This window comes from Falco biarmicus, chromosome 4, assembly GCF_023638135.1.
Source record: "Falco biarmicus isolate bFalBia1 chromosome 4, bFalBia1.pri, whole genome shotgun sequence".
NCBI classification, from domain to species: Eukaryota; Metazoa; Chordata; class Aves; order Falconiformes; family Falconidae; genus Falco; species Falco biarmicus.
The window spans coordinates 19781665-19802138 of NC_079291.1; the positions used below are offsets into that span (position 1 = coordinate 19781665).

The 20474-nt window shown below is 41.1% G+C and overlaps 2 protein-coding genes across 9 annotated transcripts in view; one reads left to right on the forward strand and one right to left on the reverse strand.

Annotated features, from left to right (window-relative positions):
• Nucleotides 1-13476, reverse strand: part of BBS9 (Bardet-Biedl syndrome 9) — a 311231-nt gene extending 297755 nt beyond the window's left edge. For 4 of the 5 annotated variants that reach the window (XM_056334745.1, XM_056334743.1, XM_056334742.1 and 1 more), the window contains exons 1-5: nucleotides 13285-13476; nucleotides 12122-12239; nucleotides 7105-7255; nucleotides 5735-5799; nucleotides 3450-3563 (exon numbers count right to left, since the gene is read on the reverse strand). In XM_056334745.1, the coding sequence (XP_056190720.1) occupies nucleotides 3450-3563; nucleotides 5735-5799; nucleotides 7105-7255; nucleotides 12122-12233 (442 nt within the window). In that variant the 5' untranslated portion in view covers nucleotides 12234-12239; nucleotides 13285-13476. Of the gene's footprint in view, nucleotides 1-3449; nucleotides 3564-5734; nucleotides 5800-7104; nucleotides 7256-12121; nucleotides 12240-13284 lie in introns of those variants that run through there. The other variant, XM_056334744.1, reaches the window with a different exon arrangement.
• Nucleotides 13477-13827: 351 nt separating this feature from the next.
• Nucleotides 13828-20474, forward strand: part of NT5C3A (5'-nucleotidase, cytosolic IIIA) — a 28770-nt gene continuing 22123 nt past the window's right edge. For 2 of the 4 annotated variants that reach the window (XM_056334753.1, XM_056334749.1), the window contains exon 1: nucleotides 14038-14177. Coding sequence is in view for 1 of the 4 variants with exons in the window: in XM_056334747.1 (XP_056190722.1) it covers nucleotides 14040-14177 (138 nt within the window). In the remaining 3 variants the exon portion in view is untranslated. Of the gene's footprint in view, nucleotides 14178-20474 lie in introns of all 4 variants that reach the window. The other 2 variants (XM_056334747.1, XM_056334748.1) reach the window with 2 other exon arrangements.

Consider the following 20474-nt stretch of genomic DNA (forward strand, 5'->3'; position numbering starts at 1 on the left):
TTTCAAAGGAAATTGAAACTTTTTCCAAAGAACTGAACAGAGGCCACCACAGAGGCCAGAGGAGATGTAGGATGGGAAATGGAAACTATATGCTGGCTTTACATCCCGATTTTCAAAATTGACTATGCAACCTTACAGCATCAAGAGACTAACAGAGCACTTGGCATCTCAGTTAAAGCCACAGCTGTAGGAGCCCACTAGACAGCACAGACTGCATCTGCACACAGGTAGAAATCACATTATAATGATTACAGTCACAATCTAAATGCCAAGTATTTTATCTGAGGTAAGAGCAAGCAGTAGTAAACTGATCATTTTTGGCAGAATCCATTAAATCGACAGACAACTGTTTGGAAGCAGTCCAATAAGAGAGAAACCAAGCATTAACTAGAACCCAAATAACTGCTTGTCCCAAGAAAGGATAGAAAACCCTCAAGAATGTGGTTACAGGACACCAGTACAAACTAGTGTACACAAACTCAATCCCATTTTTCTTTTACCAGTGTTAACTGGCATGGCTGGGTAGAATGAGTTTCTTTACCACTGAAGGTATAAGATTAAGAGCTCCATAAAAAGAAAAAAACAATCTTGAGCAAGAGAAAACTGAGCAAGACCAAGCAACTTCATGGATCAAGTGCTCTGTGTCAAATCCTGCAGCATTCTTTGCTTCCTCAGATGAAAGCTTATGTTCCTGGGGGACTGACATTCACCCTTCTCCCCAGCACTCCCACAGCATGCTTTCCCTGTGTGCATATTTTCCTCCTCCTGCTCAACTGCCATTCTCCTGTGTCTGCTTCAGTAGCTCTGTAAACATGACCTCTGAAGTGCCTCTTTCACCTTCACATTGTTTCAAGGATGCCTCAGGTATAGCAATAACACACATATTAGTCATACTATATTCGTTAGTCTACTTCCAGAGCGTGGCATAGAGGTCAGACTGTTGGCAAAGCAAGCTTACTGCTGCATGCTTACAGCACTGCCACCATCATGAATTAACCTCTGCTGAGTGTGAGAGAGACTGTTAGCAGATGCCTTGCAAGAATTCCAGAGAAGCCTGTGGAAGGCAGATAGTTAAAAAAAAATACATCTTTATTTATTTACAGACTGGCTGGCTCTCAATTGCAGCCCACAGCATCTGCCAAAGAAACACACAGATAGCATGGCAGGCCAGACCACGACAAGCATCTGTTCGTTACAATTAAAATGCTTGACAGACCTTCTTTCTGGTTCACTCTGGCTGGTCTTCCAAGATGGAAATAAAACCAAATACTGTCATTCATAAGACTCAAGGAGCAAACAGGGTATTAAAGATGACACTTAAAAACCCTGAAATAGTTTCACCGCAGAAGGCTAGAGGCAAGATTAAAAGCATATCCTTGACAAGAAATCCAATCAGACAGTCCAAGAAAGCAACATAAAAAAGGCATTTAGTCCAGGGAGTCTACAAAAAAAAGACTATTCCTTCATTTCCCCAAAAGAACTTTCTCCAGTGTTCATTTCTCTGATGCTTCAATATATGCCTGCTATCAGGTACTTTAACCATAATTTTCCTAGATTTTGGTCTTAAACAGAAAGCTTCTTCATATTACGATATGAACATATATTATTTGTTACACAACACAAATCTCTGTCTCCCTTGTTTATTAACACTTTTGCCACCTCAACACAAGACTTGAGGACATTCTTTTTCCATAGCAATAAACACACTAATGTGAACAAGAACATGGGGAAGAAGTAATAAAAAAATGAAAGCAGTCTGACATGCTGGGACAGAAACACAACTAGAAAACAAGAAAAGTCTGCAGAACTTAAGAGTTCAGTCTGCCGTTCTTGCTGCTCTGTCAGGATTGGCCCTCATTTTGACCATCCTAGGTGTTGAGAAGTGTTTGGCTGGCTGAGAAGGTTCTGAGATAAAATTACCTTCTGTCCTCCTAGCCTGCAAAACATTTGCTCCATTACATCACTTGCATCCACCACAGCTCATGATAAGGTATATAAGAGACAAGTCTGGCATGTAGGATTGACCTGGTAGCCAGACCTCTACTTGGATCTCCACGATAAATACACATCAAAAATCCAGAGTTTATTCTGCAAACCTGTATGGTTGTTTATGGATATTTGTTTCATTCTTCCATTCTGAACCATTCCAGACACTCAAACAATTAACTTATGATCCCCTCAATACATCTGTTATAGCAATTCCACTACAGTACGTCAGAAGCACACTATTCTCTCTTCTCAGATTTAGGAAACTCTGTATTGTCTTTCTGCTGTTAATATGAATACATCCATGCCCTATACACTCACTCCTTCAAGATACTCACAGCACAGATACCTTCTCACTCACATGAGCTGACCATTTTTGCCAAGGTGGTTGTGCAAGATTAGTAGGTCAAAATCTCTCCAATCAAGAATGAATTTTGGTCAGCTGAATTTAAACCCAGGGATAAGCTTGAATTTAGGGTAAGGCATTGTAGAATTATTACAGAACTGAGGGATCATCTGCATGTATTTGCTATATGCACTCAGAAGACTTTCAGCCTTGGTGAAGTGATATCACTCTGCCAACATTTTAGGGACACTACTTGTATAGATGACTACCACCTTCCAATATTGTTGCAAACCTTACTTCTGAAGAGAAAGAGCTGACATGTGGAGCAAACCTAAATGCTTCCGCATTGGAACACAAAAACATTCATATTGTGTCCCAAGTTCAAAAAAGACAGATATCTATTAAACTCATTAAAGACTACAAACACACCATAAATATTATTTTCCACTGTTACGTTTTCCCAATCAAAGTTTAAATATTTTTTTAAGTCTGTATTATATATCTTTAAAGATACTTGATATTTTAGGCTCAGAGAATGAAGATGTTCACTTTTTTCTTTGTCCAGGGTAAGCAAGTTTCAGAAAAGCAATACAGAATTAAAGCACAGAAGAATTATTTTAGATGTTAAAAAGTATTTTACAATGGAAGAGCCAGGGGTTTTGTAATGTTTTTTTAAATCAATACTATCCTTGTAAATTCATATCCAGTTCAAGATGTGAGGAAACAGCTGTTCTGCATTTAATATTCTTTGCCTCATTTTAATTTCAGTTATTGTCTATACCAGGGGTCCTCAAACTTTTTAAACAGGGGGCTGGTGCGTGGATGACATGGCAGGCAGTCATCTGCAGCTGCTTGGTTTCGCCCCCACAACCCCCGGTGGGGGGATGGGTCTGTAAATACCAGGGGCTGGACTGAGGACCCTGGGGGGCTGTATCCGGCCCGCAGGCTATAGTTTGAGAACCCCTGGTCTATACACATCAGATAAAAGGTACCATCATTTATAGAAAGATGGTTTCCTCTAGACAGCAGCATCATGTTGCCTTTCAAAATTTACATGAATTCTCAACTGTTCACAGCTAAACTACTAATAATAAAGAATATGCAGCAAGGAGCTTACCTTTTACACCACCAAATGGACCATAAGTCATATTACAAGCAGTTCTCTGAAGATTGTGCTCATACATCAGTTTAATCTGATACTGGTTCCCATGTTCCACATTTCCCAGAGTTCCTACCAAAAAAAAAGGATATATATTTATATCTCTGATCAATGTAATGTGGAAGGAGTGCAATGTAAACAACATGAGAAAAACCTATAACTTAATCTAGGGACTCTGAGATATGAAGGCTCACACTGCTGCTTTCTTTCGGAATTTTGTAGCTTGGTGACTTTTTTTAAAGGCCAGAACCAGAAATACGGTCTCAGTATACTAAATATGAAGACTTAGCAAGAGGCTGAGATTTCACTACTGAAATGTATTTTTCTTCATGTTATGCACACATCTAAGATCAGAAAAAAGCCTGTTCAAAGGGGAATTCTTACGATTCTCTAGTTATTCAATGAATATACTATATCCAACAGCCAGCTTCAGCTGTAATATTCTTAGTCTCAAATTAAGCTGTAACTTAGTCGTTAGCTATAATTTGACAAAGTTATACTTAGGGCACATTAATCACTTGCCTTTACTCTGTCTGAAATTCAATGCAGTGATCAACAATGCAAAGATAAGAGAAAAACATATGGAAACAAAAATAATTTTATGATATGCATCACATGCTCTGGAAAGGTCTGCATGAACTTTAATTTCCTGACTCTCAGGGAACTAGCATAAATTCAAAAAGTCTCTCTAAAGAAACTGAAGCTAAAGGTCCTCTTGATAACCAAAAGTATTTCATGCACCCCATGAAGAAAACAAAACTCTTCATTACAGAGAATAACACTTAAGGACTAATATTAGAAAGCAAAAAAACCTTTGAGAACAGTCACATCAGCAGAGAAAAAGGTGGTTTCAATGAATGATATCTAAGCTAAAACCTATCATGGCTTTACGTATACAAAGATTATTCCAACATCATCTTAAATCACATGCTTTGAAATATTTGTAGCTTATCCTAATCTTTTAGGTATTATTTTCAACTAAAATCCAATGCAGCTTTTAAGAAATTACCCCTAAAGTAGGCCCACATTAGGGAAAGGACTGGAACAGACATGAGGAAAAAAGCCCTGGCTAGACAGAAAACTAGCTAAGTAGCAACACCAGAGGAAAAGCAAGTTAGAAAGTAATCAGTCTGTGTATACTGGCTGTAATACAATATGCAGGCCATACTTCAGTCAGCCCTGAAGGATACTTTTCATTTCTTTGTGAGAAGCATCATAGTTATTTTCTTACGAGTAACAGATATGGCAACATGTATAAAGCAAGTAAAGATCCCCCTTCATAGAAGTGTAATTTGCCATCGAAGCATAAAGAAATCGCAATTATTATTTCTCAAAGGACTTTCTTCTTCTAAAGTACCTGCTCAGATGACAGAAATTACCATTACAGCATGAATGCTTACAAATCAGTATGAAGAGTCTGTTACAGGACTGTAAATCTTTGCTTTTATTATTACTTAAATGCTTAAGCCAAGTAGACCAAACAGCAAATTATAACTAGAAAAGAATTCGAGACTTACTGTTGTAGGCTGTTAATGCAAATTTTTAAATAAATTGTTTTAATAAAAATTGTACTGGTAGGCTACAATCCTAAAACATAGCACTATTACAGAGAAGGGAAGGTATGAAAACTGCAGAACTGCAGTACATCTCAAAAGATCACCCTTCAACAAAGATCAATTTTACAGATGTCTCCAGAAAAGATAACCAGAAGGCCAACAGAATCTGGAAAGAGAACATGTGTTTGTAACCTATCTGCCTATAAGGCTGTGAGCAGGAAGCAAGTTGCTTCAAGAAGGCCATGCTTTTATAATGAAAGGAGCCACAGCTGTCCCTGCACAGAGAAAATGAAGTTGTAGTTGTCTATTGAATTTTGAAGATGCAGGTACAATCAATAGATCTCTCATATCTGTGCTTTGCTTTAAGCATGTATTAGAGACAATTTAATGCACAGAATAGGTATTTTGTGACTTGCCTCCTCACACACATAGAGGAAACAGTATTTAGATTTTCCAGGCAAAGGTAGTAGAAGAAAAGAGATTTAAGAAAAACCACAGTGAGCAGATCAGCAAATCTCTGTTAACCACTGGGAAACATTTAGACCTAATTAGCGTTTCCTCTTCATACATGAGTTTGAGAGAACGTGACTGCAGCACAATTGCAGGGATGACAAGCAAAACACTGTATAGAGCAAGTTTTGCATTAACCTAACCCAAACTTTAAAATACACTTATCTGTAAACTAACCTGAAACAGCATATACACAGAGTTTTCGGCAATGCAACACAGCCAGATGAAGTCCTTCAGTACCACTGTAAAGAAGGTTAAAAAAAGCACTGTTTTCAGATAAACTCCAGGTACAATGCATACAGGATAAAATTCAAGTAACATGCTGAAATCACTTTCAGGTGTGGACCAAATCCAAACCTTTAGGTGTTAGATGCTAGTAGAAAAACTCAGAAGTACTAATCTTCCTAAATTCATGCTGCAGTATTTTAAGTTAATTTCAAGATTAAAACAAATCCTTTAAGAATATGTTTTAAGATTTAAGTACAAAAAGCAAGTCAACTATTTTCCCAGTTTAGCTTGAAATTCATTTCAAACAAGGTGCTGTTAATTCTTCCAAAAAACAAAGGGATATGAGAATCTTCCCTCCAAACAAGTATTTTTCAGCAACCATGTACATTACTTATTGAAAAATTCACTTTCGTACTAGCATCATGGAACCTAAATTATTTAAATTATAAAGCAGAAGTCATAAACTTAGAATCCTATATTCACATTCTTCATCCCCCAATCCTAAATACTATTTCCTGCAGAGAAAGTTCTTGTGCTGTGACTATAGAAAATGTTCTAGATCATTTCACAGGGTAAGGCATTAGAATTCCAGCACAGGGCCAGCCCATTAGAACTTGGATAAAAGAAAAACAGTTTCCAGCTGATGCAGGCCTTTCAGCTTGTGGCCTTTTGTCTCAGGGCACAAGTCTCTCCCATGGTCAGTACAGGTTTTTCTCTCATTTTAAAATAAAGTTTGTGCTGCAATATTAGAAGTTAACTTCAAAATTAAAATTAATCCCTTAAGATCATGTATTTAGTTGGCTGTAAGACAATCTACTTAGGAGAGCTTCATTTTAAAAATGAGAGAAAATGAATCCTTTAAGAAAAAAAAAATTAAGTTCTCCTAAACAGATTCTCTTACAGCCAAAAAATATGAGGCATAGACTCACAGTATCTCTCTTCTACCTGGCCACTTATTGCCACTAAATTAATTGGAATTAAAGATCTTCAATCTATCAAGACCAAAACAACTGGCCAATATTACATCTTAGATAATAACAAGTTACTCAGGTTATCTTAACACCTAAAAAAACCTTTCAATATAAGGTTTTTCCTGTTCTACATACTTCTAAAAAATCATACAACTACATAGAAGATTATTCTCCAAATATACTTTAAGTAAAAATTCTCTCATATTGAGATGATTCAAGAAGATCAAATGCATATTACAGAAATCATAGATGTGCTTAATAGTTGTCCGTCTGGGAACTCAAAACTCAGCTTCCAAAACAAAGAGACTATCACATTCAAGCCTTAAATAAACTGCAACATTGACTTACGAAACAAATTTTCCCACTTCCACCTGCAATATTGGTTCTCGTAACTGCACTTCCAAAAGCAAGTCTTCAGGTTGTACTTCATCTCCAGGTTTCACAGGGTGTGGATTAAAGATTCGGAGATATCCCATGTAACTGCCCACAATAATTTTATCTAAAAAAAAAAAAGCCAAAGGAGACTACAGAATACAATAGCACATGTGGATTTTAGTTTGCTGCAGAAGTGCTTCAAAGAATACCCCATAAAGGCAGAATATTAATATGATTCAATTAATGTTGATTAAGCTCTGTCTTCTAGGTTAAGATTAGCAATCTTTTTTTTTTTTTTTTGGCAAATCCATGGAAACCCTGTCCACAAAGGGTTTAATACAGCAATTATCATGGTGGTGGCATTATTCCACCATTTTGGATTGACGTTCACACCTCTTAAAAAGTCCCATTCTGAGTTTGAAGAGTACTTGAAGCTCCAGGCTTCTACATCTTGGATTTCTGCATACACGTATCACACCAACAGAAGTGCAGATTTTTAAAATTGGGACTGATGACATTTATCGAAATGCAAACTAGAGCCAGGTAATAGTACATGAGGTCAACAAAGCTAAGCCTTGAGATCACCTGCTCTTGAGACAGATCCCTTATCTCAAAGATTAATGCAATAGTTACATCAGAGTTATTTTGGAATTGGTATTTTAAACAATTAATCATTTTATTGTTAGTGAATTACAAAAAACATTAATAAAAAAAACCAAAGCAGGGCATCCTGCAATAACAACTAACAACTCAAGTTGGTTGCCAGCACTTATTTCCTCTAGATATAGATCATCATATCAATGCAAATCAAAACCAATAAAACTTCTCCACAAGTCAGGGGAACACACAAATACTCCTAAACCAAGTTGAGCAGGCTCTAAAGGCTTGGCATACTTCCACAGGATCCCATGCAAAAGCTCAGAACAGCTGCTTCGTTCTGCCTCAAAAAACTTGCACCTCCATATCCTTCATTCAGAGAACACTGACTGCCCTCCCCACTCCTATATTTTCCTCAGTTCAGTAACAAGTATTCCATCAACAGTAAACTAAACCCATTTTAGCTATTAATTCATTAAAAATACTTAAGCTTAAGTGAGGACATTTTGACCTGTGATTAGACAATTGCAACCAGCTGGTTCACTTTTGGTCCTGAACTCTGGAAGAACAGCCTAGTCAAAAAACAAAGAAAATATAACATTGAGGAGAAAAACGAAAGAGCAGACTACTCCTACAACACTGTTTAAATTCTGCTTTTATATCAATTACATTTTTTTCCACTAGGAAAAGACAATTCAGAACTCCAGCAGCATTTTGGGGTTTTTTGATCACAGGTCAGTCTAAACCATAACAGGCCTGCTAGCAACAGATGGGGTACACCTGTCTCAGAGGGCTTAAAGGATCTGTGCACAGGAGTTAGCAGGGCTTGCTGAAAGAGCTTTGAACTAGATTTGAAGGGGGGAAAGGGATAAAACCAGCCTTGCTAGAGATAAGCCTGGGGGCAGCAGGCTAATATTTGAAGGATAGCGTCCTAGCAAGGTCCTTTGGTCTGCTGTTTCAGTGCAGGCAGGGGATGGAGATCCATGCAGCAGCAAAGATGCAAGGGTTATTGACGTGTTAGAAACCACAGAAGTGCCCGAAAACTACCACATAGGAATTAGGGTTTCTCCTTCCCAAGAAGAGGTGGCAGTATCAACAGCCCCACTGAAGCGCATCTACACCAGTGCACACAGCACGGGCAACAAACAGGAGGAGCTGGAAGCCATTGCAGAAGGAAAACAGTGACACAGTTGCATCACGAAAACGTGGTGGGATGACTCGCAGAACTGGAGCGCTGCAGTGGGTGGCTATAAACTCTTCAGAGGGGACAGGCCACGAAGGAGAGGTGGTGGGGTAGCCCTGTATGTTAGGGGGTGTTTCCATTGTCTAGAGCTTGATGATGGTGACTATGGGGTTGAGTGTTTATGGGTAGGAAGAATGAGAGGGAAGGGCAACAAGGAGGATATCAAGGTGGGAGACTGTTACAGAGCACCCAACCAGGATGAAGAGGCAGACAAAATATTCTAAAAGCAGCTGGGAGAAGTCTCACAATCACTAGCTCTTGTTCTCATGGGGGATTTCAACTTACCAGATGCCTGCTGGAAATACAGTACAGCAGAGAGGAAACAGCCTCGGAGGTTCCCAGAGTGTGTGGAAGAGACCTTCCTGACACAGCTGGTGAGGGAGCCAGCTAGGGAAGGTGGCCCACTGGTCCTGCTGTTTGTGAACAGAGAAGGACTGGTGGGTGATGTGATGGCTGGAGGCTGCCTTGGGCACAGGAACCACGAAATGACAATTTAGACTCTCAGAGAAGCAAGGAGGCAGGTCAGCAGAACTGCTGCCTTGGACTTCCAGAGGGCTGACTTCAGCCTGTTGAGGAGCCTGGTTAACAGAGTCCCTTGGGGCTAAGGGGTCCAGGAAGGCTGGACTTTTTTCAAGAAGGAAATATTAAAGGTGCAGGAGCAGGCTGTCCCCGCGTGCTGAAAGATGGGCCAGCAGGTGGGAAGGCCAGCCTGGCTGAACAGAGAGCTTTGGCTGGAACAGAGGGAAAAAAAAAAAAAAAAAAAAAAAAAAAAAAAAAGGAGTTTATGGCCTGTGGAGGAAGGGATAGGCCACTCAGGAGGACCACAAGGATGTTGTGAGGCTATGCAGGGAGAAAATTAGAAGGGCCAAAGCCCAACTAGAACTCTTTTCACTGCCATGAAAGACAATAAAAACAGTTTCTATAAATACATTGGCAACAAAAGGAGAACTTCCATCATTTATTGGATGCAGGGGAAAACACACTGACAAAGACTGAAGTACTTAATGCCTTCTTTGCCTCAGTCTTTAATAGCAAGGCCGGTTGTTCTCTGGGGACCCAGCCCCCTGAGCTGAAAGACAGATGGGGAGCAGAATGAAACCCCCATAATTAAAGGGGAAATGATTAGCAACCTGCTACACCACTTAGAAAAACACAAGTCTATGGGGCCAGCGGGTACCAAGGGAGCTGGCAGGAGTGCTCACTGAGCCACTTCCCATTATTTGTCAGCAGCCCTGGCTAACCAGGGAGGCCCCAGTTGACTGGAGGTTACCCAATGTGACACCTGTCTACAGGAAGGAGGATCCAGGGAACTACATGACTGCCAGCCTGACCTTGGTGCTGGGGAAGGTTACGGAGCAGATCATCTTGAGCACCATCACATGGCACATACAGGACAACCAGGCCTAGTCAGCATGGGTTTAGGAAAGGCAGGTCCTACTTGACTAACCTGATGTCCTCCCATGACAAGGTGACCCACTTTGGACAAGGGAAAGGCTGTGGTTGTTGTGTGCCTAGAGCTTAGTAATGCCTTTGACACAGTCTCCCGCAGAATTCTCCTGAAGAAATTGGCTGCTTATGGCTTAGACAGGCATACTCTTTGCTGGGGAAAAAAAAAACCACCAGCTGGATGGCCAGGCCAGGAGAGTAGTGGTGAATGGAGTTAAATCCAGTTGGCAGCCAGTCACAAGTAGTGTTCCCCAGGGCTCAGTATTGCGGCCAGTTCTGTTTAATATCTTTACCAATGATCTGGACAAGGAGATTGAGCACACGCTCAGAAAATTTGCAGACAACACCAAGGTCAGGGGGAGTGTTGATCTGCTGGAGGGTAGGAGGCTCTGCAGAGGGGTCTGGACAGGCTGGACCGATGGGCTGAGGCCAGTTGTATGAGGTTCAACAAGACTCATTACCAGGTCCTGCACTTGGGTCACAACCATGCCACACAGTGCTACGGGCTGCGAGAAGAGTGGCTGGAAAGCTGCCTGGAGAAAAAAAAACCTGTCTGGGGGTGCTGATCAGTCAGCTGAACATGAGCCAGCAGTGAACCCAGGTGGCCAATGAAACTGGGAAGGGTCTGAAGTAGAAGGCTTATGAGGAGCAGCTGAGGAATCTAGGGTAGCTTGGCCTGGAGAAGAGGCAGTTCAGGGGGTTCTTATCACTCTCTACAACTACCTGAAAGGAGGCTGTAGCAAGGTGGGCATCAGTCTCTTCTCCCAAGTAAGAAGTGATAGGACAAGAGGAAATGGCTTCAAGTTACACCAGGGGAAGTTTAGATTAGATACTAGAAAAAGATTCTTCACCAAAAGGGTTCTCGAGCATTGGAACAGGCTGCCCAGGGATGCTGTAGAGTCACCAGCCCTGGAGGTGTTTAAAGGATGTATACATGTAGCACTTGGGGACATGGTTTAGTGGTGGACTTGGCAGCATTAGGTTAACAGTTAGACTCTATGATCTTAAAGGCCTTTTCCAACCTAAATGATTCTATGAATTTCTACTGAAAAATTTTGTACACCAAATCAGTAACAGCTCAACTTTATTCAAATCCCCCTGGAAAGGCACAATCTAAAGTGAAAATATTTTTAAGAGTACGGCAATAGTGAAATCAAACTCAAGTACCTTCTACTAAGCAAAAACAAAGCTCCAAGATGAGCAGGAATCAGAAAGATCCCAAATATTAATTTCAAAATCATACACACACAATAACTCTCCCTGACAGCAAAGATCATTTCACATTGAGTGCATAGAAAAGCAGGGTTTTCTCAAGCAGAGTCACTTATTTCAATGGTCCCTTATTTTCCAGGCAGGAAGTTTGGTTTTCTAAATTCTTAATTAGCACTTACCTTCCTTTTTTTCCTTAAGTATTTTCAGCAACTTACAATGTGTTTTTACTGCCATGATTAACTGAAAATGTTCTATTTTCAAGATATCTACCATTGAGGGAATAAGATGCGACAGAAATTACTGCTGAACACAAACAAGATGTTCAGAAACCTACAAATATACAAATGGCATTGAATTTCTCAAGCCTACAAGGACACATTAAAGATAGCCAGGCTAGTTAAAGTCTGCTAACAAGCCTTCAGTATGCATTGGTCAAAGCAAACTTGCAGCTGTGTAGTTTATAAGTTAGCAGCCATGTAACTCTGATTTTACCTTGTCCACTGCCACTATTATCAACATCAGCAACACACAGACAGCCTAGGTCAAATTCTTCCTTTTCTCCAAGTATAGTGGACCACCAGTCTCTAGCTTTAAACAAAGACATTCTTTACTGAAAAGGAAACAAAACATTGTTACAATGTATACACACAACTGCTTGTACAAACAACTTTGTTAGCAACAACTTTCATTAATTATTTTTCATGTCAGTTTCACATTGCTTTCCTGAGCTGAACAAGCGTTAATTTCAGGTGTCTTGTGTTTCTAGTTACACAGTTCAGAAGCCAACTTTAGGAAACTTGTTGTCATTAGTCTACAAATTAGTTGCAAGAGATACTACTAGTGTCTCTCACACATGTGAGCAAAAGGCAAAAAACAACAGCTTGTTTTAAATTGTTAAAAGCCTTCGTAATAAGCATTAAGGAAGTAATACAAGTTTTGAAAGTCACAGAACTGAAGTTTTCTCTCCAAGCAAGGAGTATCAGGGGGAAACAATTCTGATGCAAGTTTTTGGCAAGAGAACTTATTTTTAGAAAAGCAAATGAAGACACAGACAGCATCAAAACCTCCACCCAGTAATCGCCTTGAAGATGCCCTAATGACACGGCTAAAGAACTTGGTCAGAGAGGGCACAAATCAGCTTTTCTGCTCCCTACCTGCTGTTATTTTAAGAAAAGGGAGGGAGAGAGGAGACTAATCCTTTAGTAGGTGGCTTGACAACAACATTACCCTAGTTCAAAACTCACAGCTCAGTGCCTGTGCCCTGCCGTGAGCAGGACAAACCTGCACGCCGCCCCACAGCCCGCTGAGGGGATGTGGGGCAGCGCCGGCTCTAGCGGTTTTTTCCAGGAGAAAGGAAAAACGATGGGCTCCCCCCTTGTTTTCCTTTGGAGCAGCCTGCATGCCTTTCCTCTTTAAAGGAAACGATGTCTGCCAAATGAAAACGTATTTTTTTGCCTCAGGCGGTTACCGCCGTTATGTCAGCGAGGCAACCTGCTGCAGCCGGGCGCCGGCTGGCGCCCGCACAGCCCTCCCCACACACCCGCTCCTGCACGGAGCCCCTGGGCAGCACCCGCAGCACGCCCGCCCTTGCCCCGCACCTCAGGGGCCGCTCCCGGGCACACACGCACCCCGCAGCGGGGGAAGGGGGCGCTTACCTGGGCACCCGCCGGGCACCGCGCAGTCCAAGCTGCTCGGAGGCGGCAGCCCCCCTCCTTCGCGGGAAGCCCCCGCTCAGGCGCGACCTGAGACGAAACGAAGGGTGAGGCGCAAACCGGCAGCGCTACAGCCCCCTCCCCGCCGCCGCCGCCATCTCCAGCGTCCCTCTCCCAGCGCCTTAAGTACCGGCCCCGCCGCGCCCGCCCCGCCCTAAGGGAGCCGCTCGCGCTGACGCTGGGAAATGTAGTTTGGGAAGCGGCGTGACGGACCGTCGGGCTCTCTCATTTCTTCCTGTGCGGGGGGGCAGGGGGGGCGAGAGGGAAGAAAGACGTTCCTTTGCGTTCCCTGAAGAAAAACCTGCCCTCCGAGCTAAGGGCTTTTCTTTTTCAAAGCCCTCAGCAGGAGCCTCTCGCCCTCCGCACCGCCCCCTGCCGGCGCCCTGCTGCGCCAGCCCGCCCGCTCTCCTCCCGCCTTCCCGCCGCCGTGGTACCGCCGGCAGGCCACGCGCCCGTGACGTCTCGCGGGGAGCCCGCGCCGGAGCCGAGGCGGCGGGGCGCGTGCTGCGGGGGCGGGCGGAGCGCGACGCCGTCGCTGCCCACTTGGCGAGGCCGGCGGGCGGCGGGGACCCTGGTGAGACCCCGGGCAGGCGCTGAGGGGCGCCAGCCTCCCCCCCCCCCCCCCATCACCCCCCGCCTCCAGCGGCCGGGGGGGCGGCCCCGCTTCCCCGCAGGGGAAGCTGCCCCTGCGAGCTACCATGGACAGGACCGCCGTGGCCAAGATGGGAGCAGTGGCCAGCGCCAGCGTGTGCGCCCTGGTGGGCGGCGTGGTGCTGGCCCAGTACATCTTCACTATGAAGAAGAAGACGGGCAGGAAGACCAAGATCATCGAGATGGTACGTGGTTACCAGGCCGAGAGCGGGGCCGCGCGGGGGAGGCCGCCGGCCCCGGCCGCTCGCCCTCCTCCTCAGGCCGGCGGCGGGCCGGTCCCGCACGGCCGCCCTCGCGGGCGGTGATCCCGCACAGTCCGGCTCGGCTCGGCCCGGCCCCGCCCCGCACGGCCCGGCCGCCTCCCACCGCCGCCCCACAGCGAGCGTGCCCCGCCGCGCCCGCCGCCCTGCGCGCTGACAGCCCGGTTCGCGCCGCTCCCCTCCAGGCGCCGGAGCCCGGCTGCTCCTGTGCCCACCCCGTGAGGCCAAGGGGCTCCGGGAGGCTGCGGACCCGGTGGCTGGTCCTTAGGGACACACACCGGGAGCAGGAGCGGCGGTCCCGCCGCGGCACGGCTCGCTGGCGCGCAGGGTCTGCGCCGTCCCGGCCTGTCCGGGCCCTGTGAACCTGAGCGTAAAGCTGCAGGTCGCGGTGCTAACTTAACAGCCTGCGTGTAACTTGTTCACACAAGGAAAAAATGGGGAGTGGGTGTGTGAGTGTGTGTGTTCAGCCATCTGTTGAAACTTGGAAGCAGTGTCTGTTCCCGGTTACTATAAAAGGAAGATGGAGCTCGCTCCCTACTGTCCTTGTTAAACTTGTTATTTACGGCCTTATGTAAAGATCTGCTTATCAGCGACTGGATTGTAAAAGTTCTTGGTTTAGGCAATATCCTGATTACATTGAAATTGGAATTTCATTGAAATTGAAATCCTTCAAAATTTGCGCGTGTAATTTGGACGACGCTGTACTGAAGAACTGAACTGAAATCAAGTCACTTGCTGTTAGCCAACGGGTATTTTGTGATTTCCCCCACAAAACTTTACTGAACACTATTTTTTTCTTAATTACACGTGGAAACGTAGATTTTGCTAAGAACTAGGATTCTGTGTGTGAATTGTGAGCTAACTATTCACTTGGCCCTACGTTGCAACACTTGCTGGTGGAAGTCATACAATGCAGCTTGTGATAAAGTGGGTCCCAAGAAGAATTCCGCTGTGCATTTTTCCTAATCACAGAGTCCTCATACTTTCTGCTGGAAAAATACTTGAATGCTGTTTCTAGTCATCAGTCACATCATTCAACAATTTGGAGAGGGGGTTCTTGGTTTTCAGTTTCTGTGAGCCTACTTAAAACAGTTTGTGGGAGAGCAGAAAGTTCGGATTGCCACCTTAGAGAAGTTTTAGATGTATTTCTAAAAGAGAGCTCTGGACTCAATAGTAGGTTTTTACAAAACTCATTTCAAAAACTCAGTGGCATAACACTGGTTAACTACCATTTTTTATTATCACCATCAACATTATTATTATTTCTAGTACTCTAATAATAGAACTTCGAGTTATGTGGACAGTAAAATAACATTTAGAACACTGATCATGAAAACAAAAGGCAGATCCAAGTTTCACTAACTCCTATTCATAATATCCCATCTAAGCTGTAGTTCAGAAAGTGCCTAATAATTGCTAAAGATATATTTGTATTAGCTTTCCATACAACATTTAAATGGTGTTTTGGCTGGGAAGACTTGTAACTTTTGTCTTTGTTGCAAAGATTTTGCCTTTGATAGGGAAAAAACCATTACAACAATGTTAAATTGATTTCTGATAAGTGAATTTCTGAAGTATGTAATTCAGATAAAATTTTCAGAACTACGTTCTTGGACACAGATCTGTAATCCTAAATAGATACTTCCAAAAATTCTGCTTTTATGATCAGAGCTTTTCTCAACTTTACATTGCAAAGGAAAAATAAAGCTTGTTAAAGCATGTCAGCCTTCTCATACAGAAACATTTGGCCAACTGAATGCAACACATTAATACTATCTGCTCCATTAGAGAGCTAGTGTTTCAACCGATATTCAAGTTGGCAGCTTCCTCAGCTAGCAAACATCTTTAGTTCATCAGCTGCAAGTTTTCTTTCTTCCTCATCAAGTATTTTCAACAGACACATAATCAGGCTCTGAAATGTCTTTGAAATAAGCAAAATAGTTATGTAAGCTTTACACCAAGGAGTTGAGTTTGTCAAATAAGGGCAAAAATGTGTTTGTTTGTTTTACTTGATTGTACTGCATTCTGGAGAACTTCCTGAAATAGTTTTATCCGCCAACATAGATTTGATTAGCTACTTCTGTCATTTACAAGACACTCAGTCTGTTTCAGTTTATCACGAGAGAGACACATTCCTTTGAGCTTTGGGGAGAAGGTGCCATTTTCCACCCTGTAATTTAGTGTTAAATTATGGTGTGGTTTTGAACAATACTGCTTTATTGAGATGTATTTTTTCTCTTGCACAACTAATACACAATACTATACCAGGCTGGTCTTCTGTGTTAGGTTAAAATTACAGGATTGTTCTTGTATTTTCAGCAGATTTTTTTTGTTCAGGTTTTCTTTGGGGAACATTATGCTTTGGTTTTATATCCACATTTGATTCAGAATTACTTTAATTTATAACTTTTCTCAAAATCAGTAGGGAGCAGGCCTGTTTACACCTTAGTTACGTGACTTTAATTCTCACCAATGAAATATTATTTCATTATAATTAACTGCAGCAATATTTTTTTTACTTTTTTCTTAGTTAAAATAAAATTTGATTTATATAAGACCCAAATGTAAGTAAAAAGCTGACTTATAGCAGTGTTTAAATGCTAAAAAGACAGTGACCTTTACAAATCGAATAGAGTATCTGTAAGACAAGTTAAAATCAGGTATTATGACACCAAAAATGTTCAGTGTGAAGAAGACTGGAAAGGATTCTCAAGCTTTGGGGAAAATATAAGGGTAATCATGTTTCCTAACTGAATAAAAATAATTAAGAAATTCTTAAATGTATATCTCACATTTCAGTCGATGAATTTTTAGCAAAGTCACTAGCCTGATACAGAAATTTCAGCTCAATAAAGACACCATAAAATTACTGCATCTTATTTGGAAGCAAAGGTTTAGGTTTGGAATTAAAGTATTAATATTGTGTCTTTACTGACCATCTGAAATTTGCAAACAGGAAGTTTCCCTTAGGCACTGATCAATGTAAACAGAGTTACTTCGGCTCCACTTCTGAAGTAACAGAGGCATTAATAGTAAATATATAGACAGTCATGTGACGTTTTACTCTGTGTGTTAAGAATCAACTATCTCCCAAAGTCTTCTGTATTACTATGCACAGCCAAATTGCCATTTCTGTGAAACTGTGAAAGTATTCCTACAGTCAGGTAAAGGTAGAAGTTAGCTGCAATGTTGCTAACTTTAATTTAAAGAGAAGGTTAATAATTAATCAGATTCTTAATTAGATTCTCAGGGTAATTTATTAGATAATGTTTGATAGATACTTTAAAAAGAGATTAAACCTTACAGTAACACTCAATCTTTTGGATTTTTCAGGCCCCAGACAAGTTTGCAATGAAGTTGTGGATCCTTATAGAGCAAATCAATTCTACTGACAATAGACTTCAGTTTCTTGCTTACTCTTTGCAAAGCCTCAAAATAGAGTGAAAAATGTTGCCTAAGTCTTTCAAAAACACTCATCTGTAAGGAGTAGTCCATATTAAGTAAAATACGGGGTTAATGTAAGAAAAACTGCTTAATAGAGTAACAGTATTTTTTGTTGTGTCTGTTTCATAAAGTTGTGAGGACCTTGGATTTTTTTCAGCACCTTGTCCTCACTCTTTAGTTTTGGAGCTTTTTATTGTATTTATTTTATAAGGATGCGAAACATAATACAGCTGATTGAAAACAGAATAGCAGAATACCTTAAAGTGAGGCTTTCTCTCTCAGGTTTGTTTTCCAGAAAACTAGGCACTTGGTTACATTTGTCAATTTCTGCCTTCTGTGCTGAAGTGAGAGGATCTAATTGCCTGAAAAGAAACTTTGTATCAAATTTCAACAACAGCAAATTAAACATTGACTTAGAAAGTAGTTTCTCCTATTTCAGGAAACTTTTCAACCAGCCATTGTTAGATGTCTCTGGCCGGTTTCCTTTCTAGTACGTTGTAGGGGGAAAGAAATTAATGAGTTTTTGCAGTATTAGAATTTGCCTGGAGAGAAATAAGCGAACTAGTAATAAGTGAGACGGCTGCTGTTTATCTGCTTTTCTAAGAAATAAAGGAGCATATTCTGTGAGTGTGACTGTTATAGACATTTTGTGGGGAGATTTTTTTAATTATTGTTGTTATTTTATTTTACTTGCCAGTCTCTGGTAAGGCTGGCTTCTTGTTTCTTAGGGCATCAGAGCATTTGTGCCATAGATGAAGGATACAGACCTTTACAGCTGGCAGCCATCACATACCACTCCACCTCTTTATTCTTGTCTTGTTGCTAGTAACTAGTTGTTGTAGTAACTGTGACATTATTCTGGCATGAGACATTAATGACCTCCAAGTGGTGAATAAAGTAAAGGAGTTTGTAATATGTAGCATACATATTCAAGAATCTAAATGGATATTATGTGAAACTGTTCCTTCATACATGCTTTTTCCCTTACAAAGATGAAGAAGAGTTTAAGCCTGAGCAAGCCGGAATCAATAAAAGGGGAATAGAAGTGACATGGACTTTCTCTAACGATACCACTGCAGGACATTGTAATTTTCTTGGTATCGCAGCAATAATATTTAAAATGTCATGACCTTGAGTCCTATCCAGTGATGTGATCCATGTGGGAATAATATTGTTCCGAAAGAATGGTGCTGTGATGTGAACCAAAGTAGTGAAAAGTGAAAGAACTCCTGGGACCTAATACTGCCCTGCCTAATTGTTAAAATTTTAAAACCAAGTTACATTTGATATGAGTACTGGAGATGTCATATAACTATTTCTATAAAACTTGGCTTTTGGTTTAGACTGTATTTCTCAATAGAAAAATCACATTCGCAGAATGATAAACACCAGTATTACTAAAACAAGGTTGTGTTGCCTGCAGGCTTTTTGCACAGATAATGATAATGATTATATATAATGACCTAGGATGTGGCTTGTAAAGCAAGTTTACACAGGCCAGGAAAAACACTTTAAGCACAGTTTGTGTTGATACAACTTAGATACTAGTAATAGCTTTTTATTCTCACTGTAAAATAATTCAGCTGGAAATTTTAGATATTTGTATCCTAAGGTAAGAAAAATTGACTAAATTTCAGTGTTTTCTTCTAACACTGTTAAGAATCAAAAAGTAGTCTACTATAGAGATTATGTACATACTAATACTAATATTTTACTTTATTTAGTATAATAAGCTGATCCTAAAATTTTAACCGCCTGTTTCAGAAGTAGGTTTTAATTTTCCAAAATTGGCCCTGCCTTTTTTTTTTTTTTTTTTTTTTTTTTTTAATTCAGTAGGTCTTGAAATATGTATCCTTTCAAGGAATGGCTACGGGAAGATCAATTAAATCTTTAATTCTGCATTAGTTTATTTAGAACTCATTAATTGTAGTTATAACAGTTCTCAAAAATGTCATGATGAACTACATCTGAAAACTGAGCTCCAAGTAGTGTATATAAGTAAAAGTCAGGATACAGTATATATTGTAGGTATAGGCTCAGAAGAGCTTGTTTGCTGCTTTCTTTTAGCTTTTATATAAAGTCTTTCTCTAAGACAGAAAAGCAATCTTTCAGTGAATCATTCTGCTCTGGAAGATGTTTACCTTTTCATAAATAGTTGGTATGTGTTAAGTTGTATTTTCAAGTTATTTTCTCCTCTCTGCAGTAACTCCTGATTATTGGTTGAGCTATAATGGCATCCATTCTATTAAACTCTTCTTACAAATTAAGACCAATAGCAAATACTGCAAGTATTAAATGTGTTACCTTTAACTGTCAAGACAGTATAAGCAGTAAGAAGGTTTTTTAATATCAGTGCAGATTTGCTCATATTATGAATTAAATTGGCTTAGCGTTCCAACAGTCAGTCTTGAGTTAACAAGAACTATCAGCTTCTATAAAAAATACCTAAATTGATCAATATAGGCATAGAAGAGACCCATAGTATGGACCCATGCATTTTTAGGCAGAAGATACTAGCTGTAAATTCCATATAAATGGTAAATGTACCTGTAAATGTAAAAACATCGCTATTTTTTTAAGTCTGGAAACTTTTTAAAAATACCTGAACTTTAGAAGTTCTTTCCTTAAAAAAATAGAATAACTGCCTCTTACCTTTTATTTTCACTTGAATTATTGCATAATGCAAAATATATAGTCTTTTCCTATATTGGCTTGTTACAATTCACTTTACCAGCCTTCAAGCCATCAGCCCTCTTTCCTTCCTTCCCTCCACGTGTG